General features: G+C 35.5%; 1 protein-coding gene across 3 annotated transcripts; it reads left to right on the top strand.

The window, feature by feature from the left end:
- Positions 1-1826: 1826 nt before the first annotated feature.
- LOC112525805 (endoplasmic reticulum metallopeptidase 1) lies at positions 1827-9371 on the top strand. 3 transcript variants are annotated; one of them, XM_025136085.1, is made up of 15 exons: positions 1827-2008; positions 2136-2259; positions 2341-2498; positions 3924-4162; positions 4316-4472; positions 5299-5376; positions 5657-5731; positions 5881-6000; positions 6110-6274; positions 6616-7141; positions 7460-7616; positions 7960-8069; positions 8214-8326; positions 8519-8867; positions 8955-9256. In XM_025136085.1, exons 2-15 carry the CDS (start codon positions 2166-2168, stop codon positions 9254-9256), a joined length of 2643 nt encoding a protein of 880 aa, XP_024991853.1. In that variant the 5' UTR covers positions 1827-2008; positions 2136-2165. The 3 variants fall into 3 exon arrangements, with proteins under 3 accessions (XP_024991853.1, XP_024991851.1, XP_024991854.1); XM_025136083.1 differs by having other exon boundaries at positions 2136-2498; positions 8955-9371; XM_025136086.1 differs by lacking the exons at positions 1827-2008; positions 2136-2259; positions 2341-2498; ... (2 more) ...; positions 5299-5376; positions 5657-5731 and having other exon boundaries at positions 5910-6000; positions 6138-6274.
- Positions 9372-11632: the final 2261 nt, after the last annotated feature.

Raw genomic sequence — 11632 nt, 5'->3', positions numbered from 1 at the left:
GAATATTTTTTTTATATACAATTTATTTTTGGTTTAATATTATAAATTTTATAAAGATAATAATTAAGTATTCTGTTATAATTTAATGATTATACTAATTATATTTTAGATTTTTTATATTTAAAATGAGATGTTTATCATGTATTTGATTGTGCTTATCTGCAGTTAGTTACACGAATTCAGATATGGGATGAAATCGGATAGGGATGAACGAGTTTAAGAGTTTCTAAGAGTTTTAAGAGTTTTAAGAGTTTTAGCCAAATGCTTTATAAGATAGTATAGATATGGGTAAATTTATATTTTTAGTTAATTCAAATAGACCTCATTAATTATAGATGAAATACTTTAAGGTTGTATTTTATACATAGGACATGACAAGATAGGATGAAACAAAAACTCATTGTCCCATGTTTAGTGCTGTATGGGACAAGACAAGGTGAGACAGCATGAGACAAAAGAAACTTTTTTTTGTTCCATCAAAATAAGTGGAACAAGATGGGACAAAATAAGACAAAAACTAAAATATTACTAATCTACCCTAGTTTGATATATAACTTTTATATGATATTTGGTTTAATGGTCATCACCACTAGTTTCGGTCGCCGTCACTACCGGCGGTCACCGGTGACCACCTTCACCTCCACCTCCACCTCATCTTTCACTACAGCATCATCATCCACAAACCACTGTCCACCATCATCCATCGCCACCTCTACTGTAGTCGACCACCAACCACCACCGTCCATTGCCACCACTACTATCGCCATTCGCCACCTCCAACTCCTTCTCTACTACAACAATCTCCTTCACCACCACTATTACTACCATCAATTATATCGGAATTTTCATTCAAATTTGGTCCCATTATATATGTATGTACTCATTTATATGAAAATTGTGTAAAAATATTTGTAAATTAAATTCTTTAATTATTTACTTTGTTTGTGTTAGTCATAACTATATAATATTTAAAATCATCAAATAACTTTTGAGGGGTAACTTGTCATAGTCATACCAACACATCAAACATACATTTGTTTTATCCAATCCAGTCATGTCCAGTCCTACCCTCTTGTCCTATCCAGTTCTGCCCACCTGTCCAATCCAGTCTAATCATGTCTACGTACCAAACGCTACTTAATGATTAAGATGAATTCGTATAGTGTAGGAATGATAAGGTTTGTAAACGAAACCACCTATATATATATATATATATATGTGTGTGTGTGTGTGTGTGTGTATATATATATATATATATGGGAGTTTCAAATGAGAATACCTTTGTTGTATTCTTGTAAGATGTTTATTTTATCGCATGATATTTCGTATGTATATATATGCCTATTTTAGAATTGACATATATTTATCTTCTAATTGGGAACTCGAGTTTTTAATTTTAAAATCAAAATATATTGTATATTTTTTTTATTAACCTGGATATCCAACTCGCTATGCGAACCAATTAATCTCAGGACGACCACATGCTTTGCAGATAGCCTAGAGTCACCATATTTGAACTTCCGTAGCCATAAGAGTGTTTTATTCCTCATTACCTCCTGATATTTTTGACATTCGAAGACAAACTCAAACCAATAAAACACCACTCTTATAGTTAAATCAAAATACATTGTAGTAGTAGCGTTCTATTCTCTATTCTCTATTCTGTATTCTGTATTCTCTATGTATTAATGCATGTTCTTTGATGGCATGTCATACACATACAATTGAAGAAGTGGGCATAATGTCTATTACTACTAGACCTAACCCCTCTTTAGTATCAAATTTATGAAACCGTTTATGGTTTAAATTAAGTCGAAAGCCGGCGATTTTCTCTCTCCCATGTTCTATGATTTGCTCTCCTAGAAATCCATTATTCGAAGTCGCGCCAATCCCAGCACCAAACAAGAAGGGTTCGTTCTTGGTTCTCCTATTATTTCCCACGTCAATTATTCGTTCTAGTCCCATCTTGAAGATGATGAATTAAACCCTGTTACCACGATTACTTTTGGTAAATACCCTTGAATTTTTCTTTGGATTCCTTTTAAAGCACGTTTTATCTCTGAGCGACAGTACCGGAAGAACTGTTAGTTTATGGTTCTGTTGTATAACAGTGCTGTTGTTTGGTTGCATTTCAGGTGTTCGATTTATTGTCAAATTGATATAGCATGAGAAATAGGTCAACAGTTTCTTCGGCTACATCAAAGAACTCCAGTGAGGGTGAGAGTCATGGTGTGTTGAAGTCTGAGAAGCAGGCAAAGGGTAAGGATGTAGTGACTGCAAAGAGATCAGCTTTTGTTGTTCTGGCTTTGTTTATACTGGTCATACAAGGGATATGGGCAGTTCATCATTATCAGTTCGAGAGCTTGCCAGAACCTCTTACTGCCGAGCAGGTGGGTAAAAGGGGGTTTTCAGAGGAGGCGGCAACTAAGCATGTCGAAGAGTTGACTCAATTGGGTCCTCATCCTGTTGGTTCTGATGCTTTGGAGCTTGGTTTGCAGGTATGATCTATTTTAACCAATTGTGCATTGTACATACATGTGTGTCCGATCCTGATGGTTGAGGTAAGGTTTGCGTACCTCATGCCCCCTCCCAAAACCCTATTTTCGAGTGAGATATATTGGGTTCATTTGGTTTGGTTACACCCATATGTATCTGTTAACATATCATGGGTGCATATTAGCTGAGTTATATGTTATTGCTCTAGAAAAGGAATGCACAAGAAGAAGAATAGAGGGTTCCCATTCTGGATCCCTATGATTACTTCATGTAGGATATAGGCCGTTGTTTTAAGCCATCACTAAGTAAATGATTGAGGATTTAATGGAGGAATTCCTTAATGTAGGGGGAGTATATAAAAGAATAATACATTGGCTGAGGAGAGAGCAGATGGTGAAAGATGAGATCTCACACCTACCCTTACAAGGGATAGGGGATCAGACATGAGATCCTCATACACAGACAATGATAAATTCAGCATCTTCCCTATATTATGATGGAGCAAATCACCATTAATTTATATACTAGGATTATATGATCAAGAAATGTAGACCTAACAGAACTAAAAAATGAAATCCTAAAGTCGCTTCTGGCAATAAAATAAATAAACAAAAGGAAACTAGGAAAGGATAATTTCATAATAATGTGAAATCCTAAAGATTGATTAAACTTATATACTATAATCCTTTGCCAATTCATACCGAGTAATCAACTATGCCTTTATAATAGTACTCCAAATTACAGTCGGTTTGTATTGCCATTGATGCCCTTGTCATCTGCATTACTGAGAAAAAAACTTGACCTTGTGATTGTTAAACAATGTAGTACTTTGGAAAATGAAAAGGACAATTTGTTTTTCCTACACGTATGTAGTTTCCATGTAGCACGAGCACAATCTTCAATATGAAACTTGATGAAACGAAAACTTCACAGGCATCTTAGAATGGAGCTATTTATTCTGAAAAAAATAAGATCTTCATTCTTGACCTTGGTTTGCTCTTGTTCATTAACGTTGGAGCTTTTTGTGAGGTTGTAGTTGTTGCAAAAACCAAATTCAGGTAGAAACCATGTGAACCCTTTAAACCCGTGTCAAACACTAACAATATGGAGCATTGAGTTTTTTCCTGGACTCATGCTGATGGACATCAGATTATTCAAGTAAATTCTTTCATTTTCTTCTTGTTGTTAATGAAATACGGGGAAAATAGTCTATTGAAGGGTTGCCAATGCCTTCTCAGTGAATAATATAATTGTGTATAATTTGCTTACCAAAATCTGGCAATTTCTAGCCTACAGAGTTAATTTTACTAATTAATTATTCTTCTTTCTGATTTCATTATTTTTGGGTTAAGACCTATCATCTGTGTTCTTAATATTTGAGAAATTTTGAGGTCAAACCTTGTAGCTTACATTGCTTGTTTGTGCAGTATGTCTTAGCAGCAGCTGAGGAAATAAAGAAGACAGCTCACTGGGAGGTCAACGTTGAAGTGGACCTTTTCCATGCAAGCTCCGGTGCTAATATCCTGGACGGTGGACTTTTTAAGGGGAGAACGCTTCTTTATTCAGATCTGACACATGTTGTTTTAAGAATCTTGCCGAAATATGCATCTGAAGCACGAGATAGCGCTATTCTGGTCTCTTCTCACATAGATACTGTCTTCTCAGCGTAAGTTTTTTGCATTCACCACCTATGTTAGTTTGACTACCTTTTGGCCTTTATTTATTTTCAAGTTGTATCAGCTTCTTCCTTCAGCCATTATGTATCTCACTAAGCAAAATGATTAACTTAAGATGAAAATGAACCTTTATGTTCATAAAGGGAAGGAGCTGGTGACTGCAGTTCATGTGTAGCTGTTATGCTGGAGCTCGCTCGAGGAGTCTCTCATTGGGCTCATGGTTTCAAGAATTCTGTTATTTTCTTGTTCAATACTGGGGAGGAAGAGGGCTTGAATGGTGCCCATAGCTTTATAACTCAGGTTTGATCCTGCTCTATACCTTTACTTATGTTAACCTGGATCACTTACTTTTTGTTTTGACGACTAATTTATAATAAAAGAGATGTGGTTTTTTGCAAAATAATCAATGCTTGCCAAAGTGAGCACAGTCAACTGTTGAAATGTACACATTATTTTGGATTGATGGATTTAATAGTCCTTTATAAACTGATTTTCTTTTCATACAACATCAATAATTTTATTCATCGATGAAGTGATGATGTTTATGAATGTCTGCCATGCATAGGATTAGTTATATGTGGAGCTCAGACCAGTAACTACTCCCTCTGTCCCAAACAAGTGTTGACTTTCCAATTTTTCCCTGTTGCAGCAAAGAAGTCATGTTTCAAGTTTAACCCTGAGATGGATTTGATGTTACTTGATTATCCTTATTAGTCGTTTTGTTATTTGTACTTAATCATGTGCAAAGTTGTCAAACAAGTGTCTTTGGGTTCCTTCTAGATCAGCTTTGAGGTCGTTTAATTGTATGTTCTTGGTTTCTCATCTGAAGTTCAAAGATATTTACTTTTAATTTGGGTTTTTTATACTTCCAATCTTTTTGGTGATAAAACTTCTACAAGTGACCAAAAATTTCGTCATTTTGGCCGTTTTATAAAGGAAGTAGTTGTCTTAATTTGTCTATCATTCAAGGTAACAAAGTATGCTCAATGGCAGGCTTGGGCATATAAAAAACTAATGGAAGTTCTGAGTATATTTGAAGAGAGAGCAAGTGTTATCAATTTGTAGTTATACTTTTTTACCCTTTTGTTTTGTTCTTTCATAGTGATAATTTATACAATCATTGCAGCATCCATGGAGCAGTACTATACGTATGGCTGTTGACTTGGAGGCCATGGGCATTGGAGGAACTTCTGCTATATTTCAGGTCTGATTTAATGAGTCGCTCCTCGTTCTTCGTTTTCTTAAGTATTGTGGTTTAAATGTCTTACTCCTATCTCAAAGCTGAAGCAAAGTATTCTCGAAATTTGAACATTATGGTAATTGACACCATGAGGGTAGTGTTATAATTCTCATATTGGAGTAGGAGTAACGAGGTTAATATGTCTTTAATGCCATTAAACAGAAAAACAAACACCCTTTGAGAAATCTTAGTTAACAATCAATCTTCCTTGGTGCTTCCCTTAATTTGTCATTCATTTTGACAGGCTGGTCCTAATCCATTGGCTATAGAGAACTATGCATTGGTAGCGAAATACCCATCTGGTCAAATTCTTGCTCAGGTGTGTATTCTTTTCGTCCTCCTTTTATGTATATTAGGTCTTTCACTTTACTAAGCCACCAAATGAAGGAAAAAAGAAAGCAGAAAAATACCATATATGTCATATCTTAGTTCCAGATCTTTATGTTCCATTTTTCTTTAGTGCCGCAGGATCTTTTTACTTCAGGTGTCATAAAATCTGCTACTGATTTTCAAGTGTACAAAGAGGTTGCTGGTCTTTCTGGGCTTGACTTTGCTTATGCAGACAATACTGCTGTATATCACACAAAGGTATTGTTAGAGTTTTAAACACCATAAGTATTACTTTTTTATAAATACATGTATTCTTTCAAATTAAAGTGATCATATCTTCTCGTACTGGTGTATTTTGTACTTGCAGAATGACAAGTTAAAGCTTTTAAAACCAGGTTCTCTTCAGCATCTTGGAGAAAATATGCTTGCTTTTCTTCTTCATACTGCTGCGTCCTCTCAACTTTCTAAAAGCAAAGAAATTGCGGCCAATGAGAAAACTGATGAAGATACTGCCATATATTTCGACATTTTGGTACGTTTACTGTTTTAAAACCTCAAGTGATTTATGTTTATGTTTTCTTGATTACAGAACTCCCACCTCTCCCAGTGAGAGGTGCATTTGACTTTTGACATCAAACGGACGATTAACTTTAACTTTTATACGAACCTTATAAATTGCCAAACCCAATGCTTCTGCCACCTTCATTGAGAAACATGCATCAGCAGAGTGAAGAAATACAGTCATTGGAGTATTCATGAAGCACCAAGTTTTGCCTAAAAAGTTAAAGGATACCTCTTTTCTCCAATAGGGAGTACCATTAGTTGAAAGTTTGCATGATGAAACTATCTTTTTGATTTTCCAATTTTGTGCAGGGAACATACATGGTTGTATTTCGTCAACGGTTTGCCAACATGCTCTACAATTCGGTCATCATGCAATCCATGATGATATGGGCTACATCAATTTTGATGGGTGGTTCAACTGCTGCTATCTCTTTAGCCTTGTCATTTTTAAGTATCCTACTAATGTGGATATGTTCGTTAAGTTTCTCTATGGCTGTTGCCTTCATTCTACCGCTCATATATTCATCACCAGTTCCCTTCATTTCAAGCCCATGGATTGTTGGAGGTTTATTTGTTTCCCCTGCTTTCCTTGGGGCTCTTACCGGTCAACATATTGGTTATGTAATACTAAAAACATATATATCACGTGTATTTTCCACAAGACTGGAGAACCTGTCTCCTGTGGTTCAAGTCAGCTGGGCAAAATTGGAAGCTGAAAGATGGCTCTATAAAAGCGGGTTGTTGCAATGGCTTATTCTTCTAGTGGTGGGACATTATTGCAAAGTTGGATCTTCCTATTTAGCTCTTGTGTGGCTGGTCTCGCCAGCTTTTGCTTGTAAGTTTACTTTCCCAAAAGTTTCGTGGTCTGATTCTATCTTCTTCAGCCCAAAATGATTGATATGATTTAACATTTCCCAAAGTTCAACAAATAATTTAACAATGGGATAGATTAATGTTTGTATTTTTTTATTCTGGGACATTCAGAAGTGGGAATGTTCACCTTTGGAAGTGTTGATCTTGAGGATCAAGTTTTGTAAGGAAGAATGGATGTTGGACATATGTTTTAGCCTTATTTATGAGGCCTGTAATGGGTTTTTCATCCATCAATGAATAATGTTTAGATTCTGACTGATATAACTTCTTGATTTTGTAGATGGATTGCTTGAAGCAACTTTATCCCCAACCCGAGTACCAAAGGCACTCAAAACAATAACGCTATTGCTGGGACTATTTGTACCATTTTTAATCTCTGGTGGCATGTTCATCCGATTGGCAGGAACGGTTGTTGGTATGGCTGTTCGCTTTGACAGGTATTGCATAGTTATACATTTCGCCTTTTCAGGCCAAGTTAAAACGTCTATAACAGTGATAACTTCAAAATTTGATGTGGATTTCTTAAAATCTGTATGAAAACTTTTATAACGGTGCTAAACCTTATAACAAAAACCCTACTAAAAGGAAAATGTTGGTATCAAGTTTATACGAAAATCCACATACATACTCTTTTTCTTTTTGTATATCTTCAAATTCATACACTTTGATGCAGCGTAAATATGCCACAGCAACTGCAATCACTTGCTATGAAACTTGATTGTCTTTTGATTTCTTTTAAAATTAAGTGTGGACGAATATTTGGATTTTATATGGATGCAGGAATCCTGGAGGCAATCCTGAATGGTTGGGGAGTCTTGTACTTGCTGTGTACATATCGGCTGTCATATGCCTTACATTGGTGTATCTCCTTTCATATGTGCACATATCAGGTTCTCTTTTCTTTCCATATTCATATCTCAAATTGCTATCTCAGTTTAAATAAAGATCCGCATGTGACTCGTTAAAGTTGCAGTTTTTGCAACTCAAATTGATCCAAATCGTTTTCTTAGATAACAACTGTTCCTCATTTCTAGGTGCAAAAAATCTTATTGCAATAGCAAGCTTTATTGTGTTTGGTCTTTCAACGACTCTGGTGATATCTGGACTCATCCCGCCGTTCACAGAAGACGTTTCCAGAGCCGTAAATGTAAGATTCTATTTGTATTTTGATTGTTCGACATTTTTCACTTTGTGACTATCGAAGTGAACGTGACCAATATCAAATCTTTATCAAGATGAAAAGCAGCCCATTTGAGTAATCAGAGTCAAAATGCGTACTTCACTTTTGTTTGGAACTGTTGGAGTTGATATTTCCATGTAAACCCGTGATCATTCTTAGGTTGTTCATGTTGTGGACGCATCGGGAAGATTTGAAGAACCAAGTTCTTATATATCTTTATTTTCGACTACTCCTGGAAGGTTAACCAAGGAGATTGAACATATTGGCGAAGGGTTTGTATGTGGAAGAGAAAATGCTGTTGATTTTGTCACTTTCACTGCTTCGTATAGTTGTTGGACCAAGGACGACTCAGTCAATGGATGGAGCAAATCAGACGTCCCAATTCTAGAAGTGGAGAGCGATTCAAGAACTGATGACAGACTTACACAAGTCACAATTGATACTAAAGTTTCAACACGATGGTCTCTTGCAATCAATACTAATAAAATAGAAGATTTCCGACTCAAAGGTACTTCCTACTTTTACAATCAAGATCTTCTTTAGACACTTGTTACAGCTCGAGATAATGGGACCCTTATCGACGTTTTTTGTTCAGATGCTGAAAATGGCGAGGAGCTGATCCAAATTGGCCAGAAAAGGAGTGTAGATGGATGGCATATTATTCAGTATTCTGGAGGGAAGAATGCTCCCACAAGGTTTGATCTGAATCTTTACTGGGCCAAAAACCAAACCGAGGGGCGAAATGATCTCCTGCTGAAACTAAGAACAGATGTGAACAGATTGACTCCAAAAGTGAAACGGGTTCTTGAGAAGCTTCCTTCATGGTGCTCGCTGTTCGGGAAGTCTACATCTCCTCAGACGTTAAGTTTCTTAAGTAATTTACGCGTTGATTTCTGATCTAACGATACTAAGACATTGTTTATTGGAAAGTTTTTGGATGTGATCGTAGTTTCAAGTAAGGTGGTTCTTTGAAGAAATAAAATTACTCGTATTTATCAATCTACGTTCGAGCAATACAATACATATGATAATATATACCGTTGAATAGTTAAAACATAAATAGGTGCATGCAAAAGTTGTGTCAAAAGCATCAATATATGCATCAATATATGATTAATACTTTATATTAGGAAACAATCAAAACTTTTATGAGATCATATATTCATTAAATTAAATGAACGGTTGAGATTGAGTTGTATTGGTTGTACATATGTAAAGGGTTGTATAATAACTCATCTCTGTATCAGTTTTATAGATGAAAGATCTATTTAATTGATTTTAAAAAATCTTTCATTCAAAATTTAAAAACTAAAGAAAGGTATATAGGATAAGGTTAATTTTTAATAACACAAACACAATGACATATAATTATAAATGTTTGTTGACTACCAAATCCAAAAATAAAATAAAATAAAATTAAGGAAAAAGAAAAAAGAATTACAGGAATTAAGGACGACTTCTTGACCATGCATGGGATCTTGAGCCTTCAGATTCGTCATAACCCTTCCTTTTTCATTAATTTAATTATATTTTACAATATTTAATATAAATGTTTTTTTTCTAGGATAAATGGGGCGTTTGGTTTGTAGGATTCTAACGGAATTGAAATGATAAATTTTGTTAACCAAATTTAATTCAGTCGTTTGATTTACGTATAAAATGGAACTGAATTCCACGCATTCACCATTCATGGATTTGATTATTCCATCATAATTAAGAAAAAAATTCAATTCAATTTTATCCCATTTTCTCAAAAAGACAAAATTATCATCATCTTCCTACTTGATCTTTCCATACCTATATGACATCCATCAACCACCATTGTTCTGAACCATCACCAACCAGATCCACACCACTTTCTAGACCACCACTGATCTGCACCATAGCAAACCATCATCCTTATAAAGGGGGGATTAATTTTGATCATTTATCGTTTATTCATTCCAATTTTGAATCTATGTTTAAACAAATTACAAATTATTTAACATATTTTTATTTTAATTATTCAAACCGAAAGTAGGATTAAATTTTATTTAAAATTCTTGAAAATCAAATTATTTTGTTTAAAAATATTATAGGAAGCAAACGTGGTTAAGATATTGTAGTACATGAAGGGATGTACTTGAGGAATAAAAAAAGGGGGACATGAGAAATAAGTAGTTGAATCGTCACAACCATCGAAACGCCGCAACTCTCTCTTGCCCTTCTTAATCACCATCATTATTATTATTATTATTTTATTTTACAAATTAATATAAAACATGAATAATAATTGATTGTTAAATAGAAAAAAGAAAAGAAAATTGGATATTGATTGGGGAGAGCAGCCGCACGTGTGCAAGCTGTCTCTTTCTAATCCTACTTCTCATTATTTTTTTACATGCAACATATTTATTTCAACCTCCAACTCACAAAAAAGGTATCTCATGTTTCTTTTAACCCATGATTAAAGTAGCGTTTTGTATGCAGACATATTTAAACAAAACTGAATAGGATTGAATTGGATAGGACATGACAAAATAAGAGGGTAGGACTGGACGAGACAAGACCGGACATAACAGGAGTATGTCTGGTGTTTGGTACGACTAGAACTGAACGGAACAGAAGTAGACAAGTTACCCCAAAAGTTATTTGATAATTTTAAATATTATATAATAGTTATAATTAACACAAATAAAGTAAATAATTAAAGAATCTAATTTATAAATATTTGTACAAAGTTTTCATATTTGTATCAAATTTGAATGAAAAGTTTGATATAATTGATGGTAGTAGTGGTGGTGGTGGTGGAGGTGGTTTTGGTTATGGTGGTGGCCGACAGTAGTAGTGGCAATGGACGGTGGTGGCCGGTGGCTGACAGTGGTTATGGAGGTAGAGGCAGTGGTACTTGGTGGACGACGGTGGTTATAGAGGACATGAAGATGGTAAATTGTGGTGGTGGCGGTTGACAACAGAGGAGGTAGTTATGGTTGATGTAGTGGAGATAGTGGTGGTGGTGGTTATAGTGGAGGTGAGGTGGCAATAATTGGTGGTGGTCGACTGGACGAGGTTGTTACAGTAGTTGAGGAGTTGAAGGTGGCAATAAATGGTGGTGGCCGACTGGACGAGGTTGTTACAGTAGTTGAGGAGTTGAAGGTGGCAAACAACGGTAGTGGTGGTGGCAATGGACGGTGGTGGTCGGTGGTCGACTATGGTAGAGGTGGCAATGGACTTGGTGGACGGTGGTCGACTATGGTAGAGGTGGCAATGGACTTGGTGGACGGTGGTCGACTA

This window comes from Cynara cardunculus (assembly GCF_001531365.2).
Source record: "Cynara cardunculus var. scolymus isolate 2C chromosome LG 13, CcrdV1, whole genome shotgun sequence".
Classification (NCBI taxonomy): domain Eukaryota; kingdom Viridiplantae; phylum Streptophyta; class Magnoliopsida; order Asterales; family Asteraceae; genus Cynara; species Cynara cardunculus.
This window is presented reverse-complemented; position numbering and strand designations above follow the sequence as displayed.

What these genes read in the sequence shown, in the direction of transcription:
- LOC112525805 (XM_025136083.1), top strand. Translation starts at nt 2,166, where the DNA reads ATGAGAAATAGGTCAACAGTTTCTTCGGCTACATCAAAGAACTCCAGT. An exon ending in CCATATATTTCGACATTTTG is followed by an intron (nt 6,275 to 6,615) that starts GTACGTTTACTG and finishes AATTTTGTGCAG; the next exon opens with GGAACATACATGGTTGTATT. An exon ending in ACGTTTCCAGAGCCGTAAAT is followed by an intron (nt 8,327 to 8,518) that starts GTAAGATTCTAT and finishes GATCATTCTTAG; the next exon opens with GTTGTTCATGTTGTGGACGC.